Genomic DNA, 24108 nt, shown 5'->3' with positions numbered 1-24108 from the left:
TTCCTCAAGTGACCTACTTTGTAGAAGAGCTGTTCCCATAAGGTATTTGATGTTTACCCACAGGTTGCTGCAAGGCAACACAAGAGTGTTCTGGTCAACCTGAAGATGAAAGATTTTGGTGCATTTGCACTGTGTATGTCCCTTTTGTACTTCATGTTAAGGCAGTTCAAACCTTTCCACTTTGGAGAACCAAGAGTCTTTGTCGTATGTTGTCTTTATTATTTGAGGCCTGTTTGTCACAGGATCTGGAGTGATTTGGGCTTTCAGTAGATTTTGAGCAGTCTTCCAGGTGCTCCGTTTGGACTGATGGCAACTAGAAAGTATCACACTTAGAGGAGGCTCTGAAATCCACCTCTAGGAGGTTCCACTGGATAAGATAAAGGCTGATTTGTCTACAAGAGTTTTCATACTATTTTTTTTTATTTCTTTTTTTTTTATTCTTATGTTAATCCGCATACATTACATCATTAGTTTTAGATGTAGTGTTCCATGATTCATTGTTTGCGTATAACACCCAGTGCTCCATGCAGAACATGCCCTCTTTAATACCCAGCACCAGGCTAACCCATCCCCCCACCCCCCTCCCCTCTAGAACCCTCAGTTTGTTTTTCAGAGTCCATCGTCTCTCATGGTTCGTCTCCCCCTCCGATTTCCCCCGCTTCATTACATACTATTTTGAGTAGATCCTGATGACTTCTGGAGGCTCTAACTGGTCATGATTTTAGGGATTATTTAGACATTTTAAGAAAAAAATCTTACAAGTTAAAAAGGAACAGTACTTGCCTGCTCATTGTTTTGGAATTGACTAGCCAGAAATGGTTTCATTAGCTGAAGTTTTACTTTAGAGTATTTTAAAGTTCCCTATGTTCACAGGTCCTGTAAATGTTTATTTACTCACATATTGTTAAACCTTGCCTCTTCTGGGTCTGGTGTCCCCACCCCCACCCCCACTGCTTTTGCCCAAAGCAATCTTTTATTTTTTTCAAAAACATAGCCTCCGTGATGGGCGAAGAAACAGAGTGAGAAATCAAAGACAGTGGGATATTAGAAGGTTTGAGAACTTTGGGGAGGGTGCTGGAGAGGAACGGGTAACTTTTCAGTCTAGTGAGCTTCACCTTCCTGCCATTGTACTGAACCCCAAACTAATCCTGCCTACTTTGCATTCAAGTATTGTGACTGAGTGAGTCAAAGTGTAAATATTCTTAAGAAAATGATTGTTTTCCTTTTAAATATGTGTTCTTGAAAGGTTTGCTGCTTTCTTAATTGAGACTAAATCATTCCTACTAGTCAAACTGTTTTCCAAAGGAACAGATCTCTAAAATGGCATTTACTAAAAAACACTGAGGCGGTGTCTTTCAGTAGTGGAATCTGCTTTGCAGGAAAATATCCAGTAATTGACCTACTCTGTAAAGTGGGGTATGTCTGCATAAAGTGACACCTTTTCTTCAGCACCTTTTGTTTTATGGGAACCGGAGGCCAGTTCAAGCCTTCTGAAATTGCTTATAATCTCGGTGATTTAACAACTACTTTGCACCTTGAAAATGGGAGAGGAAGGAAAAAGAAAAACCCAGAATGTTCTTACTTCCAATCTCATTAACCTAGAAAAGTTGGTTCTATATGCACACCTGGTAGGCATAGAAACAAAATTGAAATGCAAGCAAACCAATCAGAAAGTGCTTAAATGAAATTTGGAAGAGATTTGCTCTAACCCTCTGGTTCTACTCCATAAGGTCTTAGAAAAACTTTAATTTGGGGGGGGGGTTGGGAGGGAGAAGGGGTACTATAATTTTTAAAAAAATGATTCTTAACAGTAAGAGGGCAATTGGTTGGAACTTGGATTTTTTTTTTTTTGTATTGGAGTTTTATTTGAATAATGCTTAACTTTTTGCACTTTGAGAGTCAAAACAGTTCTTTGAACATTAAACTTCTTAATACTCATGTACTTTCTGTACCGTCTGGTCTCTTATCCCTTCCTGCCAGGTTTATTACAACAGCTGCCCATGTGGCCTCCCCACTGCTAGCCTCTTTGCCCATCTTCCTGGGCCCCTAAATCTTCCTTCGTAACATGGAGATTGGTTTTTCTAAGACCTCTATTTTCAAGAGTTGCCTATGGTTTAAAGTCTGAATCCAGCACCTGGTGTCCAGGGCTCTCTGCAGCCTGGCCACAAACTGCCTTAGCTTTTTTACCATCTCCTGTTCCATGGTGTGAGCTCTGTTCCAGCCAGCTCATTCACTCAGCCCTCCCTGTTCAAGGCCTTTGGTCTGCTACCTTCCTGCCTTTGCTTATGCTGTTTTCCCACTCCCTCCCTCCCAAACCTCCCAACTCTGGCGCCCACATACATACAGTATTTACCATCTAGTCTGTATCTCTTGGCAGCTAATCATACATAGCCTTGCACAAGCCTTTCCTGGTATTTACATCTTGTCTCTTCAAAGAGCTTTTAAATTCCTTTAGGTCAGGGCATGCTGACGTTACACCTCTGGTGTTCTCCATGGCATCTAAAGCCTTAAAGGTAAGTACGTAATAGATACAAAATGTGTATTTTGATGGGTCGATCCATCCCTCCATCCACAAGGTGGGAATTATATGGCATTTTATGTTAGGTGTTGCAACTTCTGTTTTAGCAAAGACTAGGAAAGTAATTGATTTAGGGATTCAGTTGGTACGGAAAGCTTAACAAACCCGTTGTCAGCCTGTTTTTTTTTTTAAATAAAATTATTTCAACTGCACTTAATTTTGTTTCCCTCTAAGTGCAGCCAGGAGTAGGATAAATGAACAGTTTCATCTTTCCAATGGATTCTGCGGGGGATCGAGGAAATGATTAGATCATGAAATCTGTATGTGACACATCTTCACAAAGGAGGCTGTCATATAGATGGCAGAATCGCGAGGCATAAATCTGCAGCAGACAATGTGCAGGGAGAAAGGAAACCAGATTTTCAGAAGAGAAGGCTCAGGAAAAAATGCTTGACTGCTTCGATAGATGGGTTTATGGGAATAAAACCCCTCTAAGAGCCAGTGAGTGAATGCCAGCAAGTAAAAGTTTTCAAAACAGTCCTAGAAAGCTAAACCACACATTTGTTATCTTTCTTTTCCCCCCTTAAACTTGAGCCTTCTTTCTCCGCTAAACAGTACTTCTTCTTCTTTTTTTTTTTCTTCCACCACGTTCTCTTCTAAATAAATTAAGGGGAATATCCTGTAATCCACGTCATGGAAACGGGTCAGGATCAGACAATCTCACAAGTTTCTTCCAGCTTTAATATTTTGTGTTTCCGGGGTTGCTTTGTGTCCCATCTCCGTGGTGACATAGCTGGGGCTATGTTTGGACCATCGAAACGGTCGGGTATTAAGTTCACAAAGTTGCCGTGAACCAAGCTTGATTGTAACTCCATGAGCAAAGGCAGACAGAAGGAGAAAAAAAAAAATGGGCTCAGTCTGTTTCTAAAACCCCCAGCCCATAAATTCTCTCGAGGAAAGTATCAAATACTGAGTATTACATCATTAGAAAAAAACATTTGTGGGCTAGAAGGATCTCAGGAAGCTGAGTGGTGGATGGAGGCAGCTGTCTTTAGAAATCAATCATTTCAAGGGTTCCATGAATAGCATGGAGTACCATCCAATAATCACTTTTAACTGTCTCTGCCAACCTCTTAAGAGTTTTGAAACTATTAAGATTTTAAGATTGCAGTACTTGTTTATTCTTAAGGAGAGAAGGGGCGAGGCGGGGGTGGGGGAAGTAAGTCTTGGATCTCATCTCCTAACCATTTTTTTTGTTCATCCCTTGCACAATGCAGCTTACTTTTTTGTTACAGTGTTTGCATTGAAACGGAATCATCATTGTCCAGGAACAAATGTGGTCTTTTAATATTATTTGGGAGAACAGCAGGACTTGAGCGAGTTGCTAGCAGTACAATAGTTCGCTCAGGCTACTGCAGCCGAGCTGTAGACATGTTAATTAATATATTTCTCTGACACCTAGGTGATTGAAATAGCAATTAAAGAGTAATTAAAATGTTTACTTCTTGTAGGAATGTCAACTAAGATGTGGAATATAGCAATTACCTATGACGGATTAGAGGAAGACGATGAGGCCTTTGAAGTAATTCTGAACTCCCCTGTGAATGCAGTTCTTGGCACAAAGACAAAAGCTGCAGTGAAAATTCTGGACTCAAAAGGAGGTATTCTTTTGATCCTCATCTTGAAATCAGGAGCGGTCCTGGCACTATAGCTGCTTGCTTTCAACAGCCAGTGTGCTTGATAACACCTTCAAATCAAAATGCTTAATTTCTTGTCAAGAAAGCAACCTCAGTCATGTTGTAGGCCCTTTATTCTGGTTTCTGCTTCATGTGGTTTTCCTCCTGCTAAGAACTAGTGTTTGAGAAAAGCAACAAGTCAGTGGCATGGTTGGTTTTTTTTTTTTTTTTCCCTACCCGTTTGTTGTTCTCACCAAGGGGGAAACAATGTTGGTGAGAATCTATGGACAATTATTTTCCCCCAGAGTTTGTAGGGCTGTAATTATCTCCCTCTGCTAAAGAGAGCTCTTAATGCCTCAAATCTGAGCCCCCACTGTAGTGTGACCAGGAAAATTCTAAGAGAGGAAGGAATTGGAGAAAAACAGTTGTGAAAGATACAGCTGGCTAGGAGATTCAGGAGAAGCTGGAGAATATTAATAAATAACCTTGGGTTGCAGAGCCAAGTAGGTCCTGGATAGTATCTGCAAAAAAAAAAAAAAAAAAAACCTGTGAACTAAATAAAATAAAAACTGAGCACAGTCCTTGGTGCTCTGATTTTTTTTTTTCTGCCAAATATTTTCTACTTAGGTGTCAATTTAGGATTTGACAAGTGTCCAGGTACCATGCGTGGACTTAGACCTCTGCTTTTACACCTGTCATGCCCCATGGTATGTTTTCCCTACCTAAAATCCACTCTCACCTCTTCCCTTTCCTATGATAAAAATAAACACTATCCCCTTGCCTTTAGGATACTCATTTTTTCCACAACATCTTTCCCCATCACCTTTATGGCCAAATTCATTTCTTTCTCGGTAGAATTTTCTGGTCACAGTAAGTACATAAAATACATGAAATACACACTTTACACATGAAATACAAAATAGCCACATGAGGGTCATGGGTTTAGATTTTTGTCACACTAATTGGAAATGCTTCTAGTAGAAGTAGCTCCGTTAAGGTTTACTGGCTCTTTGTTCTGTAACAGTTGAATGCTAATTTTTTATAACTGTTACTTGATTTCGCCTCTTCAAACGATTCCAGCATCTACCCCTACGAGACTGGGGAAAGGATGGGCACTTTGCAGGGTTTACGGAATGATCCTTGATCAGTGAATAAACCTGAGGAATGCTATAACATGAAGAGAAGTGAGGCAGTTTCCCCAGTACGTGGTCTGATTATAAAATTATGGCAATGGCTTTCGTTTGTGGTTTGTGAAATCAATTTCGTGACTTTATAACCACCCCGTAGCAGTGCAGAAGAGCACAGCTTTCCTGCATGGAAACGGATGAAGAGTAAAGGAGTTCTGGCAAATGGCAAAGAGGCAGCATCTGGGGGGAAACCATCCATCTAAGTTTAATGACAAGCTGCTGCAGGGGCTTGTTGATGTGATCTACCTGTTAGTGTACCATGAACTGACCTGCCATCTTTCATGCCCCCAGGGCAGTGCCATCCTTCATATTCCTTCAACCCCAACAAGCACAATGCACAGAAGAAGGGCATTTGGCACCTGCTGTCCCCAGGGTCTTCCTCACCCACCACTTCTGGTTCCTTTCATCTGGAAAGAAGACCCCTTACATCTAACAAGTGGCCGGCAGTCACTAGGGGAGACACCCGACAGGGCTTTGAGTCTCCAGATCTTTCTCGTATGAAGCTTAGGACCCGGGGGAATGGCAAAACGGTAAGGATGGGGAACTTCTGGGATCTGATGTGCAGAGGACATTGTAGAAGAATAAAAAAATTTTAATAAGTGTTCTGAAACTGAAGAAGCTGATTTGCATAGTGAATGGGAGCCATGGTTCCTTGCACAAGCACGCAGTCTCCCCCCACTTTGTTTAAAAGATTTTATTTTTAAGTAATCTCTACACCCAACATGGGGCTCGAACTTAGGACCCCAAGATCAAGAGTCCCATGCTCCAGCGACTAAGCCAGCCAGGCACCCCCATGCAGTGCTTTTTGTATACAGATATCATAACGCTGCCCACTGCCTTAATTTGTACTAATTGAGGTGATGGATGTACTGACTCATCCATATGATTTCTGCTTTGGTTCCCTTTATGATCAAAACAAACAGGGGATAACCAGTGACCCTGGAACAGAATGAGATTAAGTGATCTACTTGAGTGTGGAAACCGTGGCTTTGACCTTATTAGCATAGGATTCTAATTAGGCACACACTCTGTGTGTGTGTGTGTGTGTGTACTTGGACCTCTGTGTGCCACAGATATACCAAGAAAATAAGGATGTCTTTTCTCTATAACTGAAACTATGAATGTATGAATCAACACTGGTAAGTTGTGATTAGGTCCAGTGATTTTAAAAATTCTAATGATTTGGGCATGGAAAATCTTAAGTAACATATGTTTTAACATTTTTTCAGCACTAACAAGATCTTACTGAAAGGGTTTTAGCCTGTTGCTAGTTATTATTATTCAAACCAATTTTGTTCATATTTTGTACTTTGTTGATTTCAGGTTCTTCCATCCTCTGTTTATAGAAATGGAACCGACATCATCTATAATGTAAGCGTAGTCTGAGAGAATCGCTAAATTTCTTGTATTTCTGGATGCAAAGTATTTAGTGAAACTATTTTTTTTTAATTTCTTCTGTATTTATGTATTTCTTAAAAGCCTGTTTTGACATTTGTTTTTGAGGCTTGGTGGTTAGAAAAAAAAAAACAAAGACCTTTTACCTTTTTGCTTTAACCCAACTTTTGAATTGCTCATTTTTCCAGCAAACCTTTTTGTTTGCTGTCTGGGTGTTTGCTTTCTCTTTATTGTTGTTTTCTGGTTTCCTCCAGTATCATGGAACGGTTTCCCTGACGCTGGAGGAGGACGGCTCTCCATCTCACCAACGGAAGGCCAAAGTATCCATTATTCGTCAGTTACCAAAGACAAGCAGAGAGGCAGAGCTGCCTCAGGCAGATAAGGTAGAATCCACAACTGACTCACACTTCCCTAGACAGGTAGGGAAATCTTTTTACTTCCTATTCATCTTAAAACAAGCTGTTTGCTGGGCTATAAAACAGCCTTCAGGCTTGGGGAGCGTTTGCCCAACACAAACGCTACCTAACAAATCAGATTACGTTAAGTCAAATCTACGTTACCTCTCCTTCCCATAGGACCCGCTGCCCTCATTTCCAAAGACCTGCACACTGGAATTAAAGGGACTTTTCCACTTCCAAGAAAGCCTCCGAAAGCTGTACGAGTGTGATGGGGTTACGTGGAAAGCTTGGAGCCCCCAAAGCGAGGTGGGACACGGGATGAGCTGCGAAGGATCTCTGCTTGCTCTATGCTCTGTGATATGCTGATAGACAGGAAATGATCTGACAGCTCTTGCTACATCCACCTGCCCTCCTTCTACTTTGAAGGTGAAGAGGAAAATATGGCCCAGGGGGTGTTTCACAAATCACAAAACACATTTGTTAATTGATAAAATTTAGGAAGGTGTTTACTCATTTTGCTTAATCATTAGAATGTCAAAAGTGTACAATTGAAACAGTGCCGACTTCAGTATGTTTTCTGTCCAAAGCCATCACGTTCCTCAAGGTGGAGAATCAGGATAAGGGCTGACGTCCTTTCTGGTGACAGAACTACTCTAGTTAAGTTAGGGGACTCATGGAACTCTTGATGCTGAGAGTAGACTCTAGGTGTTTACGTAAAGACCATTCTGATGTGAACATGGACAACTGTATTTCAGGAGGTGGAAGGTAAATCCTGCCCAGCTGGTTGGCACCATCACTCAGGCTACTGCCACTCCCTGATCACAGAGCAGAAAGCCTCCTGGAACACAGCTGCCCGAGCTTGCAAGGAACAGTAAGAAACCCTTTTTCACTTTAAGTAGTGTTTTCTTTTGTACTGTTTCTCTCTTTTCTCATGCAACGGCGGGGTCGCTGCCTTCACTGGAGCCTTGAATGTCTAATATCTACTTGGTTTTGTTTTAGGAAGCCCAGGAGAGCTCTGTAGTTCAGAATGGATTTGAGATTACCTTGATAATGTATTTTGACGTATCTCTCTATGTGAAGACTGTGCCGCTGGCGAAATTCTACGTTTTAGTTTCTCTCGGTCTTTTGGAGAAAGTCAGAGGAGCTTTCCTGAGTCAGCAGCCTTGCAGGTTCTATCTTTTTTTTTTTTTTTTTTAAATTAAGTAGGGATTCCTGCCCAGTAATTTGAAAATACATAGCAATGAAAGGTCTTATAGTATCAGACCTACGACAATGTCAGGGACAGTGATGATTATGGAACCAGACAAGTTGGACAAAGGGTCGGTGGGTAATGGAACACTTAGTGAAGGATGGCTTGTTGTCAAATCATGACAACAGAATTTATCTAGCCCAGAAGGACTTTAAAAATGCATACGTACCTATCCCTGACCACCACCCCCCCTTTTTGCCCACCTGGATATTATCCAGAACAATGCAATTAGACTAATCTGCCCCATGGCTGGACATGGAGACTAGAGAAGTCCCTGGTGAATAGCAGTCAGATCTTGCACTTCATCAAATTCAAAAAAGTTATGCTCATCTAAAAACACTGCTAAGAAAGTGAAAGGGCAAACCACATTTGGCAAAGCTCATCTCCAATTGCCCATCTGATCTAGGTCTCAAATCCAGAAAATACAAACAATTCCTGTGAATCTGTAACAAAAAGACAACCTGCTTAAAAAAAAAATAGCAAATGACTTGGAGACTTCACAAGAAAAGATATATAATTGATAAGTGCATGAAAAGATGCACCACCATTAGACATCTGGGAAGTGCAAATAAAAACCACAGTGAAATACCACTTCACACCCACTATAAAATCACAAAGACTGACAATACCAAATGGAGTTCTCATATGCTGGTGGAAGTGTAAAATGGTATAACTGCTTTGTAGAGTTGTCTGGCAGTTTTTTATAAAGTTACGTACACTTACCCTGTGACCTAACATCTCTACTCCTAGGTATTTACCTGAAAGAGATATAATTTTATGCTAAAGGGGTGCCTGGCTGGCTCAGTTAGAGGAGTATGTGAGTCTTGATCTCGGGGTCACAAGTTCGAGCCCCACGTTGGGTGTAGAGATTACTTAAATAAATAAAACTTAAAAAAAATATATGCTAAAAAGACATTCACAAGAATTTCATAGCACCTTTATTTTTTTTATATAATAATAATAGTTTGGGTATGGGGCATCTGAGTGGCTAGTCGGTTAAGCAGTTAAGAGTCTGCCTTCAGCTCGGATCATGATTTCAGGGTCCTGGGATTGAGCCCTGTGTCAGGCTCCCTGCTCAGCAGGGAGTCTGCTTCTACCTCTCCCTCCCCCTGCTTGTTCTCTCTCTCTCTGTCACTCACTTTCTCAAATAAATAAATAAAATCTTTAAAAAATAATAATGGTTTAGGTCATTTGCCTTTTTGTTGTTGCTTTATAAGAGTTCTTTATATTTTCTCTATCAACAAGGAAATAGATAAATATTTTTTCTGATTATTTTATGAATAATAAAATGGAATGAACTACTAAAACCTCCAACAATGTGAAGAAATCTCAAAAACATGTAGAGAGGAAGCAACCCAACATAAAAGAGTGCATATTATATGATTTCATTTATATGAATAGGAAAAACTAATTTATTAGTTGGTGTTACAAATGAGAAAAAAAAAAAAACAAACAGTCATCCCTGGCAGGGATTGTAGGGTGACTAAAAACTAGCATGAGGTAAGATTCTAGAGTGATGGAGATGTTCTACGTCTTGCTCTGGGTGGTTGTTACGTGGATATATATACAATTGTGAAAGTTCATTGAATTGAATACTTAAACTTTATGCATTTTACTGTATGTAAATTATAACTGGATTTTTTTTTTTTTAAGATTTATTTAGAGAGAGAGAGGGCAGGGTGGAGAGGAGCAGAGGGAGAGGGAGGGAGAATCTTGATCCCACAACCCCAAGATCACCAGCTGAGCCACAACCAAGAGCTAGACACTCAACTGACTGTGCCACCCAGGTACCCCATAACTAGATTTTTAGAGAGTTAATAAAATATTTTAAAAGTCTGTGGCGCTTGGGTGGCTCAGTCGGTTAAGCATCTGCCTTCAGCCCGGGTCATGATCCCAGGGTCCTGGGATCGAGCCCCATGCTCAGTGGGGAGCCTCCTTCTCCCTCTCCCTTTGTCCCCCCACCCCAGGCTTGTGCTCATTTGCTCCCTCTCTCAAATGAACAAATAAAACCTTTAAAAAAATATATTTTAAGTCTTTCTAAAAATTGGTCAAAGTATCCACCCTTTTTTCATTGATGTATTTCATGTCTTAAGTATGAGTACTATAGAGGTTGATCAGTGGCTTTCAGGGTTTTGTTGATGAGTGGGTGCTATGAAGTAAGTTAAACTATCTTTTTAATTTTAAAAATAATTATTGTTTAAATACTTACATTCCCATATTGCTGTATGTTAAGGGACACTGAAGACATTCTTCCACCCAAGTAACTGAGTGTCCTACTTTTATTTAACGTTTGTCTTAATGCATTGATAGCTCAGGGAGGGAGAGTACAGGTCTTTTTTCCTTCTTGAGGAAAGAGCTCTGGTGTGGAATAAAAGCTCTCTGATTTAGCCAGGAGAAGACTGCAGCATGTTACGAAGAGGAGGGTATGGTGTCTATACTGACAAAAATGAGGGGGTGTACAGAAACGCATTTATACTATAGCCGGGGTTACCAGATCAAATTGCTGCTGGCATTCGTTGGTAAAATATAGGTGAACAGAGCGACATTAATCCAGACCTTAAGTTTGAAGGCAGCCTTATTGTTCATCTTCCAGCGGTCCTCAAATGACAGTTCAGGTAACTCTGCCGGCCTATAATGAAGCTCTAACCAGTTCTTCATGTTATGAGAAAAGTAAAGACATGGTGTATTGAGCGATATCTTTCCATCCCTTCATCAATGTTGGCATCAGGTCACCAAGTATCTTTTCTTTTCTTTTCTTTTTTTTTTTTTAAGATTTTATTTATTTATTTGACAGAGAGAGACCCAGCAAGAGAGGGAACACAAGCAGGGGGAGTAGGAGAGGGAGAAGCAGGCTTCGGGCAGAGCAGGGAGCCCGATGTGGGGCTCGATCCCAGGACCCTGGGATCATGACCTGAGCCGAAGGCAGACACTTAATGACTGAGCCACCCAGGCGCCCACCAAGTATCTTTTCTTAGAAGGACTGTTCTTTACTCTGATACTATAATCTTCTTGCTTTTTGGTGTCAAAATTCATTTTTTTGAAATCATGGCAATTTGTAATAATATTGATAATTTCATGGTGACCAACTTACATTAGTCCCCCAATATATTTTTTGTTTTATTGATCCATCTAATTGCAGCTGGGTTTTAATGGTGAGTACAAAGAGTAGGAAGACTAGTTATGCATCTATTAATCTTGTCATAAATCTATGAATATGATACAGTTCCCTTGTCCCAATAATAAATTTGAGGCCCTTGGGCGCCTGGGTGGCTCAGTTGGTTAAGCGACTGCCTTCGGCTCAGGTCATGATCCTGGAGTCCCGGGATCGAGTCCCGCATCCGGCTCCCTGCTCGGCGGGGAGTCTGCTTCTCCCTCTGACCCTCCTCCCTCTCATGCTCTCTGTCTCTCATTCTCTCTCTTGCAAATAAATAAAATCTTAGGGCGCCTGGGTGGCTCAGTTGGTTAAGCGACTGCCTTTGGCTCAGGTCATGATCCTGGAGTCCCGGGATCGAGTCCCACATCCGGCTCCCTGCTCGGCGGGGAGTCTGCTTCTCCCTCTGACCCTCCTCCCTCTCATGCTCTCTGTCTCTCATTCTCTCTCTCAAATAAATAAATAAAATCTTTAAAAAAAAATAAAAAATAAACTTGAGGCCCAAATTAATTTAAAAGTCTAGCTACTTCCTCGTGCATTTGACCTAAGATCTCGTCTGCACCTTGGCTTTAAGCACATTTACACCCTGATCATTTTACAGTAGGCTGACCCAGTTCTACATGCCTCCTTGCCAATAACGACTTCCTTTTATGTTACATTGTATAGTTTACAGCATTCTTTCACCTATACTAGCTTATTTGATCCTCCCATCATCCTTCTGTGAGGGAAGCACGTATTATTATCTACATTCTACGGATAAAAAAAAAGGGATTTGGGGAAGCAAAATCACTCGCTCGTGGACTTCATTTCTATTATACTCTCCAAATAGCTCCATAAGGATCGGGGCTGTCTCGTCTCAGGTGAATTGACAAGCACACCTATGTTAACTTTATTTTTATAAATATTATTTATAATATAATAAATATATATTTTTACTAATTAATACTAACCTAAAGTAGGTTTCAAAACTATGTATTAGTATTTTGTATCTTTCACAGCAAAGACATACTATGATTTTTTTTAAATAAAATATTTATTTTTATAAATATTATTTATAATATAATAAATATATATTTTTTATATTTATATATATAAATTTTATATTTATATAAATAAATTATATTTTTATATATATAAAATATAAATTTTTATACTTGACAGAGAGAGACATAGTGAGAGAGGGAACGCAAGCAGGGGGAGTGGGAGAGGGAGAAGCAGGCTGCCCACCAAGCAGGGAGCCCGATGCGGGGCTCGATCCCAGGACCCTGGGATCACGACCTGAGCCGAAGGCAGACGCTTAACGACTGAGCCACCCAGGCGCCCCATACTACGATTTTTATTAAATTATGGACCCTAATTTCTTTTGGATTGGAATCAAAATAATCTTTCAGAGCAAACTTAAGGTACAGTCAGGTTCTCAGTTTGTAAATTCATTCATTCAACAAATATTTGGGCACTTACTCTACTGGAAATGTCTAGACCAGACTGCATCTTAAAGTATTATCCCCCAATATTGGCCTCACAGCCCAATAACTAAATCATTCTTCATTCATCAATGAGCTGCAGAGAAATTGACACCATCTTTCTCCAGATACATCTGGCCTATATGGCAAGTCTTTATTAAAGATTTTTTTTTATTTACTTGAGAGAGAGAGTGAGTGAGAGAGAGATCATGAGCAAGGGGAGAAGGAGAAGCAGGCTCCCCATTGAGCAGGGAGCTCTACATGGGGCTTGATCCCAGGACCCTGGGATCATGACCTGAGCCAAAGGCAGACGCTTAACTGACTGAGCCACCCAGGTGCCCCTATGTCAAGTCTTTAAACCCTTCATTTTACATCAGTAAGGTGTCATACAATCCTGACAATTCTTTCCCACATCTGCTTCTCACAAAGCTCTATTAAGAATGTGAAAGTCAGTGGGGTGCCTGGGTGGCTCAGTTGGTTGAGCATTGGACTCTTGGTTTCAGCTTAGGTGGTGATTTCAGGGTCGTGATCTCAAGGTCATGAGATGGGGCCAACAGCATCAGGCTCTTGCTCAGTGGGGAGTCTCCTTGAGATTCTCCTCCCTCTGCCCCTCTCCTGCTCTCTCTAAAAGTAAATAAATAAATCTAAAAAAAAAAAAAGAATGTGAAAGTCACTAAATTTAAATGGCAGCATTTAGCTTTCATTAAGTTGATGTCTCTGGACCTAAATGTCAATAATGTGAGTTATAAGCTGTATTTGTTGATTGCACATATGAGAACATAAGTACAACTAGAAGTACAAATTCTTTTCTTTTTTTTTTTTTTAAGATTTTATTTATTTATTTGACAGAGAGAGACTCAGCAAGAGAGGGAACACAGCAGGGGGAGTGGGAGAGGGGAGTATAATATTTTGTGCTATAATAACTATTATAAAATCTATTATAGCAGTGATGGAAAATTTCCATCTCCCCTATTAATTCAAGGGTATTAAAGATCATATCTAGTAGGTCAAACGTGGTATTACAAGCAGGTTCAGAGTAATTTATTCATACTATTTTGAAGTTATTTTGGTAACCTCATCTCAGGGAATTATTTTAAGCTCTAGAACTGTGATTTCTTTTGAGATATAAAACTGAGAAAACTTTCAGAACAAAAAAAGTTTTTAGGGACAATTGGAGTTTTTCCATCATATTTTAGAAAGAGACTAATTATGTATCTATCAGTAATAAAACTCTTTCAAATTACACATTATCTGTTTACCAGATTGGTCCAGAACTTAGAACATCTATCAAATACCATTTCTGATGGTATTCTAGAATGTGTAAGAGAGGTAAAGAAAATATATATGGTCTGAGATTTTTAAAATATCATAAAAAGCTTTTAATTTTCAAATTTTATTTGAAAAAATGAAAATGAATATTTGATCTGATTGTATTTGTGTGATACTTCAATATGCATTGTATTTCGAAAGGACGAGAATGATTACCCCAAGAACGGTTAATACTAGCTACAGACATTTCAAAAAATGACTAGCGGCAAGTTAAAAGCAAACTAAAAGGAAAAAGAAAATATCTCCATGTTCCTTTGGTTCAGTTATTCTAAAAGAAGTATTTTGGGGCAGCAGGGCCACCTCTTCCATATAATTTTTCTCTGAACCCTAAGACCTCCTCTACCATTAAACATGTTTTTACCATCAGATGGGCCTCCCTGCCTTCCTGGACCCATTACCTTTCAGGTTTATTGTGTTTTCTTCTGCTCCACCCTCTTTGTCTTGCAAAACAGGTATTCTTCACTATATCATACACCTGAATCTAATATAACTCTATTATGTTAACAATACTGGGATTAAAATAAAAAACTTAATTTAAATATATATATATATAAAAGGAAGAAAAATATGTATTCCTTTTATATATACATATATAAAAGGAAGAAAAATATGTATTCTGGGAATTATCCATTCCTTCTGTGATATAAAATTTATAGTTTCACCATTTCACAACCTGGATATTTACCTTCTCATGAATTAATTTTAGGAGATGATCTTAGATTTTCTAATTAGAATTAATATTAGTATGTTTTTGATTTGGTATCAGGGATTATTATTCAGTTCTGAGCTGTGTTTCCTGGGGCTCTCTTCCCTGAAGATCCTTTACAGAGGGTCATTTGCAGCACCCATGTTTCAAGAACAGCAAATTTTGCTTTTCCCCTTGTCCCTAATCAGATTGCTAACTCAACTCAATCTTTATCTCCAATCTCCTTTCCTCTCCATTGGTGTTTTATTATTTTTCCAACCCAGAGGAGCTAGACTCCTAGATTAGGCATTTCTTGAATTTACATATTGTAATCTCATCTGCTCATTTCCTTAGGCCGTCATTGTACATTTGGTAATTCTATTATTATAAATCATTATCTATAAAACCATTTTGTTTTCCCACAGGAGTGTCTGGAACCCCTGCTGGCCTGGCCTTAAAGAGTTACTCTGAAATACATCTATACTTAATCAAAACATTTCAAAGAAGTAGATGTTTATTTCTTTAACTAGAAAAATTAAAGTTTCTGTTTTTATTACTACACTTTGAATGCCTTCAAATTTCAGAGCTGCCCAAAGATTTTTATATGTATATGTTTCTATATTTTATTTTTATATCCCTCTCTATACACATCTATATGGATAATGTTCACACTATTTGGTGTGTATATGGGCATAAAGGAAAAGGAATATTTTTGTAAAATAATCAACATACCAGTGCCTAAATGTTTCTTTTACAAATAATTATGGTCTAACATGTTACGTATCCTAAACACAGCTATCTTCCCATCTTGCTTTTTTGGGGACTTTTTGCTTCTTGGAGAGACAAAAAAAAGAAATCAAACTTGTACTTGACCAGCTAAAATGGATTTTACAAAGTCTGTTTTCACAATATTTTCAAGAATCTTAAAGCGGGAGGAGATGTTAAATATCCTTGAATAAGCCCTGTTACTTCTAATGATGAAGGTGAGGCTGCAGTTACAGCCGTTAGGGAATTAGGGGCAGAGCAGGAAGAGAACTCAGATCTCCTTTGCTCTGTTCAATGCACCACAGTTACTGAGGCAGCCCCTCGAGCCTTCCCTCGGCCTACGTATACCACACATTTGGTATTCTGAGTTCTAAACCCTCAGCACGTTAGAATTACCATACTGGATGTGAGAAGGAGGGAAGAAGTTGGGCTCTCGTATCCTCTGTGACTGTCAGACAGGAGATGACAGTAAATAATGAGGTCAGAGCCAAGTCACAAAACCCAAATCCAGCAGCCTGAGGACATTCAGAGAAGCGGTGAAGAGACGTACGTATCTCAGAAGTCCTAGAAGTCACCACTGCATGATAGAACAATAAAATACTGGTTTTAGTGGGGGAAAAGTCATGAAGAAATGGATAGATTATGTTCTGCATATGTGATCTGGAAAAGCAGAGAAATGGATCGGAAGTTTGGAAAGACATAGGCAAAATGAATAAAATGCCAATGGATATTAACCAGGCAAGATCATGGTGACTTCGTTTCTTGTTTGAAACTTTCTGTATTAAAAGACGAAGAAGAAGAAGAAAAATAATCATTAGCTTTTTACTTAAAGCATTTTTAAAGAGCTTTTAATAGGCACCATTGGGGAATTAGAAACAACCAAATATTGCTTATAGGAATAATTTAGCTAGCTGCAAGAATAATTCATGAATAATTCTCATGCCTGTTATAATATCTATCATCAAAAGGATGAGAGATAACAATTGCTGGTGAGGATGTGGAGAAACGGAATTCCTTGTGTTACAGTGATGGGATTGCAAATTGGTGCAGCCATTATGGAAAACAGTTTGGAGGATTCTCAAAATATTAAAAATAGAACTACCATATGATCCAACAATTCCACTCTGGGAATATATCTGAAGGAAATCAGAACAGTATGTTGAAGGGCTATCTGCACCCCCATGTTTATAGCATGTTTATTATTTATAGTAGCCAAGACAGGGAAATAATCCAAGTGTCCATCGACAGATGAATGAATAAAAAAGTTGTGATACACGCCACATGTATGCTCAGAGGAATATTATTCAGCCATAAAAAAGAAGGAATTCCTGCCATTTTAACAACATAATACTCATTGAAGTTTACACTAAGTGAAATAAACCAGATAGAGAAAGACAAATACTATATGATCTCACTTATATGTAGTCTCATGAGACTGACGCGCTACCTACTGCGCTAACGAGGCACCTTATATGTAGTCTTAAAACAAACAAACTCATAGAAAAAAAGATCAGATGTAATTAGCAGAGGCCAAGGATATGGGGTGGGATAATTGGATGAAGTGGTCAAAAGGTACAAACTTTTGGTTACTGGGATGTAATGATAGCATGATGAGTATCGCTAACACGGCTCTATGGTAGATTTGAAAATTACTGAGAGAGTAAATCCCAAGAGTTCTCATCACAAGGAAAACAATTGTTTTTCTTTCTTTCTTTCTTTCTTTTTTTGATATCTAAATGAAATGATGGATGCTAAGTAAACTTATGGTAATCATTTCACAGTACAGGTAAGTCAAAGCATTATGCTGTACACCTTAAACATAAAAACAATTCTATTGGAGGGGGATATTTATATATGTTTATAAGAACACACGTGTTAACTTCTACACCACCTATGAAGTTTTGACAGTGAGACCATGCTCATTTCACTGAGTATGACCAAAGGGTCACACTTATTGGGGTATTTTATTAAATACACCAAGCGTAAAATGTAGGCCTCAAGTAATTTTATCTGAATAGTTTGGGTTACCTTACTGGTCAAATTAATTGGATATTTGTCAAATTTATGCCCATTTAGAGATAGACTCCCCGCAAGAGGAGTAGTATTTTGGCATGAATTTTTAGAAGTAGGTAGTTGCTGATTTTTCTAAAAAGATGTTTAGAACCTATTGGATTTGTGCTTTAAAGCTCAGATAGTATAAAAAAAAATCTCACTTTCTGTGCGGTCACGAATCCCACCTTACAGAGAGTCATTAAAGTAAAAAAATACAGTATTCAAATCCTGGAAAGTTCTTTCTATACATATGCTTTTTTTTTTTTTCCATTTTAAACTGATTTGACTGCTGTTATGAATTTCATATCAACAGGAACATTGGGCTCCTTGTCACTGACGCTGTCCTTTTTGTTTGTCTCCTTGTAGTCACCTGGGCAGCCTCGTAACAGTTCTCTCTAGATGGCACATGCGATGGCTCTGGGACATCAGTGGAGGGAAACCCTTCTGGATAGGCAAGTGTTTGCGCTGTACTGAGGAGGGAGGCGAGAACATCAAGAGGGCATCGCCCTGGTGGCGCCTGGGTGGCTCAGTCGTTCAGCGTCTGCCTTCGGCTCAGGTCATGATCCCAGGGTCCTGCGATCGAGCCCCTCATTGGGCTCCCTGGTCTGTGGGAAGCCTGCTTCTCCCCCTCCCACTCCCCCTGCCTGTGTTCCCTTTCTCGCTGTATCTCTCTCTGTCAAATAAATAAAATCTTTAAAAAAAAAAAAAAAAAAGAGGGCATCACCCTCCTCCGGGCCAGATAATTGTGGCTCACAGTAATAAGCAACAATTAGATGGCTGGACAATCTATTTTTTCTTTTTTGGAGGGGGTGCCCGGTGGACAGTGTGTCTTTTAAACCTCAACTTGGGGTGCCTGGTGGCTTAGTCGGTTGGGTGTCTGCCTTGGGCTCAGGTCCTGATACCGGGGTTCTGAGATCGAGTTCTGATGCTCAGCGGGAAACCTGCCTCTCCTCTCCCTCTGCCCCTCTCCTGCTCATTCTCTCTCTTTCTCTCTCTCTCCAATAAATAAAATCTTTAAAAAAATAAAACTCATCTTAATGACACAATGCTTTGATTATAGACATGCATCTCAAAGAAATAATAAGGGATGTGGTTTGGTTTATAGGTAAGAGAATTCAACAAATGCTATTTCTGAAAGTAAAAAAATTAGAAATAGCTGTAAATAGGGGATAGTTAAATTATGGTATAGCCATATGAAGGAATATTTAATATTTAATGCTTTTGTAAGGCAATGAATATTAAAGACAAGACAAAGTACTTAATGTTTATGATTTCATCCAAGAAATCTATGTTGGAGGCATATTATATATAAAATATGTAACGTATTTGTGACAGGGTGCTAAGTAAAAAAGCAGAGTCCACAGCCATACGAAGCATAAAATAATTTAGAATAAAATATTTATATATGTGATATATATACATATGTGCATGTGATATATACATATATAAAGAAATATGCCGAAGAGTTAGAAATGTTTACCCCTATTGACAATCGTAGGTGGGTCTTAATTTTATCCCTTGTTTTCTGAAGTTTTAATATCTTCAGTTTTAACAATACCACAATCTCTTCAGAGATAAAAATTCTATTTTTAGGAGTAGAATTCTAAGGGCACATCAAGTGAGTATTTTCACCATCTGTCCTAGAAGGTATTGGATTTCAGGGAACAATAGTAAAGCCAATCTTGGCTTCTCAAAATCTCTGTAATACTTAGTACATCTCTAAATTCTGAAATTTTCTGAGAGTATTCAGTTAAAGCCGGAGGAGACGTTTTCTCTGCTTCCATAATGACTGATTCAAGGCTCTATTCCCACAGAGTGCTTAGGCATAACATCTCCTCCTGATCAATAATGCAAGGAAACAATCCAGAAGGAGAGAGTAGTTCATTTTATTCTACCCCAAAATATTGAGGGAGAATCACGGGAGAATATAGGGTATGCATCTAAGACTGTTTTCATGGTTAAACCCGGTTGGGAGATGTCAGTTCATGCTTTTATAAGAGATTCTTTTCTCATTGTATTCTCTTTGTTTCTACTATGAAGGGGAGTAAGGAGGAAGATTGTTTCTTTAAGAAAAATTACAAAAGCTTTGCAACACTAAAGTGCAATTGTAAAATAGCCAGTGGGAGTAGAGAGGCAAGTTGAGAAAAGCTGCTTTTTGTTGGAATTATAGCAGGCTGAAAAAAATCTTACATTCCAGACTAAAAATAATACCTAGTGAAGCTACTTTCAAATATGAAAACCAAGACATTTACATGTCAAGAAAGAACAACAATAGACAAGAGTGTACCTGTTTCCCTGGGATAGGAATTCTGTCTGTAGAATAATGTGAATAATAATTACTGTTTACTAAACATGTATGTATGCCATGAACTTGACATGCATTATCTTATTTAATACTTAAAACAGCCCTCAATATACTATTTTTATTCCCATTTCTTAGATGAGGAAACTAAAACTTAGAGTGGTTAAGTAACCTGCCCAAAGATGCTCAACTAGTAGGTGGTAGATCTAGGATTTGGACTTGGATCTGCCTGACTCCAAAGCCATATGTTGTTTTGTTTTTTGGTTTTTTTAAAATTTTAAAATTTTAATTTTTTAGAAGATTTTATTTATTTATTTTTTTAAAAAGATTTTTATTTATTTATTTGACAGAGAGATAGAGAGAACAGGTAGGCAGAGAGAGAGGGAGAGGGAGAGGCAGGCTCCCCGCCGAGCAGGGAGCCCGATGCGGGGCTCGATCCCGGGGACCCTGGGATCATGACCTGAGCCGAAGGCAGCCGCTTAACCGACTGAGCCACCCAGGCGCCCCAAAAGATTTTATTTACTTGAGAGAGAAAGTGAGACAGAGAGAGAGAGAACGAGTTGGGGGGAGGGGCAAAGGGAGAGGGAGAAGCAGACTCCCCGCTGAGCAGGGCGCCCGACCTGGGTCTCGATCCCAGGACTCTGGGATCATGACCTGAGCTGAAGGCAGATGCCCAACTGCCTGAGCCTTCCATGCGCCCCCTCAAAGCTCTGTGTTCTTACCTGTGTTTTAGGATTCCCAGGTCCTGTTCTGTGTTTTAGAACGTAGGCCCATGTTTGTATGTGGTTCCTGAGCTTAGAGCAATAGACTGATATGATCTTCAAGCATAAATGTAATATTGGCACATTCTTTGGTTCACATTAGGTTTGAATGACCGAGTGCGTGCTGGCCGCTGGGAGTGGATCGGCGGGGAACCTGTCACCTTCACCAACTGGAGGAAAGGGCCCCCTCAACGTTTAAAGCGTGGCAAGAACTGCGTTTTGGCTCAGAGACAAGGGAAATGGCAAACACAGGACTGTGGGAAGGGCAAGGCTCACAATTACGTGTGCGCCAGGAAACTCTAAACGTAACTGGCCTCCAGGTGCCCACCTGGGATTTCTCACCTATTTATTCACAGGATTTGTGCATATTGTTCAATACAAACCAAGGGGTCATGACTGAGTACATTTTTTTTTATCATAGTATATGAGTGATTCTATCTAGTAAAAAAGGAACATTGAAGAATAGTTCCAGGAAGATTGATCAATGAGCATTTTTTCAGGAAGAGATACAATTCTTACATCTCAGTACCTTTCAAAACAAATGCCTGAAGTATTATATGGTACAAGATGTGCTTACTCCTACCCTGACCCCACTCTGTATCTGAGTTCATACCAAGTTCATGGTCCTTGGATTTTTTTTGTCCCAAGACCTCAAGTTTTTGTCCCATTCTGAAATCTGTCCTGCAGGTGTTTGTACCACTTCAGTCTGAAGAAAGCTAACCCTACCAGCTCATTAAATCACAGCTGAACAGCAAAGGGTCACTTTGTCCCTTTGGAGCCCTTTCGAATGTGAAACCTGAGATAAGAGGCTTGTGGATAAAAAAGGAGAATTCTCTGTGGTAGAAAAGGAAGGCTTTAGATGGGAGAATCTTGCAGATGGAAGCTTATTTGCAAAGCTCTAGTTCAGGTAAGAATTCAGAGGCTACCTGTACGTCAGGGGTCTACCCATCCCTACTCATGAGATAGACCTCTTTTTCCAGTAAAAATGTTGGCATCTTACCATCCCAGAGCTAATCATTACGCTTCTCCCAGCCTTACAGATTCATGAGAAATATGAAGTAATGTGAACCTCTCTTTTCATTTGGGTATATGGTACGGACTAACATTTCTCAAGGACATTTGGAATAGAGTTTATGTGAGTGATGGTTAACACATGGAAGAAAAATACTGCTTCCTCAGAAGTGTCCCAATGAACTATGTTGATGAACAAAGAAAAATAATACTGAAAACAGAGCCCTTGAATACCTACATTCTCAGAACAGATTTTGATATAACTTTGAGCCCTTAAATCTCTAATATTTCTAGAAATGGCATGCTAACCTGATTCTGTAACATAAAGATCCCTTATTAATTTATAATATCAGCTGAATGAAACATTTTTGTACCAGCAAAGCGTGTTGCAGCCTTACAGGAACTCCCTTCTGAAATCAAGGTTTAATTACAGGAAATTAGAAATTTATTTCTGAAGCATTTGCTCAGAATTTTCCTCTTTTCATAATCACTGAAAAATATGGTTGTGCCAAATGTAACTTACTCTATGAGTAATTCAGAGTAATTTCAGAGTCAAAATGGGGTTACCAAGTAGACTAAAGCTTTGGTGCAGGTTTTATTAGAATAACACATTCGGTAAAACTAAAATAAATGGAAGAAATCCAGTCCCATTTCTGGATATAAAACATGACAAGCTTGTTTTATTTCTGCTCATTTATCAAGATGTTCAGTATGAGATATTTACAAAGAGAAGTGCGGATAATGTTTAGGCATTCCCACCTCTTACTTAAATTTAAAAGCATGGTGGCATCGGGAGGCTCCTTACTTTAGGTATCCCAAGTAGGCTCTAGACTGAGTACAACATCCAGGTCTCTCGCACAACACAAACACTCTCTGGTATTTAACCAAAAGTTGCAAAACCCACCCTCCATACCAGCTCCAACCCTTTCTGATCCACTGGCCTCTGCCATGTGGGAAGGTGAGATGCCAGATAATATAGCAAAGAGTTAGTTATCTAAAGAGTGATATCCTAGAAGGAAAAATATAAGCTCAAGAAATAAAGAGTTCAGGGGCCAGTCCCTGCTAGAACTCCAGAGCTATAGTAACTATTTAAAACTGGAAATCCAGAACCAGGGCTGTTATGGAGAGAACCTGGTCAGCATGGTAGATTTTTATACTTGTCTGCAATGACAATGATGTTTAAGTGTAATTGCAAATGCTAGCACAAAGAGAGAATGTTTTATGATTTTTGTAGCAACTAGAAATACTAGAATAATATTTTTAAATGTTCCTGATCATGAAAGCATCAATCAGGTTGTAAAATGCAAGTAATTGAATGAAGACACAAACAAAAATTCAGAGAAGTGGGGGGGGGGGGCTGGGCAATATTTATCATGATCTTTATTTCTTTCTCATGATTGCGCTTTGACTCAGGGGAAAAAAGAGGAAATGATTGTCATAAAAAAAAAAAGAGAGAGAGAGAGACAGGGGCACCTGGCTGGCTCAGTTGGTGGATCTCAGGGTTGTGAGTTCAAGAATCATGTTGGGTGTAGAGATTCATGTTGGGTGTAGAGATTACTTAAAAATAGAATTTTTTTTAAAAAAGTAAATGATGGTCATGGTTCTCTCCACCTAGATTGGTCACTGTCACCTGTCAGATTCTGGTGGGAGCAGGAAGGAAGGAAATGGAATAATGGTAGAATAAGGAATGGGTGATTATAGGAGAGAGGAGAGAAGGGTTGAGCAGGGAGAGATGGGACAGATGGTAGCTAAGAAGGAGAGCATCAGAAAGAAGGACCTAAATGCCACCCAGCTCTTCTCCCCAGGTTTGAATACCAACTCCGGAAAAGCCCCCTCTACCCAAGGGCATCAACCCAGCTAAGTAGCATGTAGCTTTTCAGAATCCTGTGATTTTTGCTCTTTAACCAAAACATACATATGTATATAGCATATATTTTGCTGAACATAAACTTAAAATCATATGATAATTATTTCATCTCCTTCCAAGGAGTGGTAAAAATGAACCAGGTGACATTGATTTATGTTTCTGTTTTTGCTTACTTTTAATACAGCCAAAAATAACATGCACATATTTTCATTAACACTATGGTTTGTATAACTCAAACCAGGAACTGGTGCTGATTAATTTTTGCAACAAAGCAGCCTATTAAATGTCCTATCTCTAGC

At 39.2% G+C, this 24108-nt stretch overlaps 1 protein-coding gene across 1 annotated transcript in view; it reads left to right on the top strand.

Annotated features, from left to right (window-relative positions):
- Nucleotides 1-21267, top strand: part of FREM1 (FRAS1 related extracellular matrix 1) — a 145954-nt gene extending 124687 nt beyond the window's left edge. The window contains exons 29-36 of the mRNA XM_021682416.2: nucleotides 4030-4179; nucleotides 5673-5911; nucleotides 6705-6752; nucleotides 7031-7195; nucleotides 7352-7480; nucleotides 7930-8045; nucleotides 18235-18320; nucleotides 21035-21267. Coding sequence (XP_021538091.1) covers nucleotides 4030-4179; nucleotides 5673-5911; nucleotides 6705-6752; nucleotides 7031-7195; nucleotides 7352-7480; nucleotides 7930-8045; nucleotides 18235-18320; nucleotides 21035-21234 — 1133 coding nt within the window. The 3' untranslated portion in view covers nucleotides 21235-21267. The remainder of the gene's footprint in view (nucleotides 1-4029; nucleotides 4180-5672; nucleotides 5912-6704; nucleotides 6753-7030; nucleotides 7196-7351; nucleotides 7481-7929; nucleotides 8046-18234; nucleotides 18321-21034) is intronic.
- Nucleotides 21268-24108: the final 2841 nt, after the last annotated feature.

This window comes from Neomonachus schauinslandi, chromosome 13 (assembly GCF_002201575.2).
Source record: "Neomonachus schauinslandi chromosome 13, ASM220157v2, whole genome shotgun sequence".
NCBI lineage: Eukaryota > Metazoa > Chordata > Mammalia > Carnivora > Phocidae > Neomonachus > Neomonachus schauinslandi.
The sequence above is the reverse complement of the archived record's forward strand: the minus strand, read 5'-3'. Positions and strand labels throughout refer to the sequence as shown.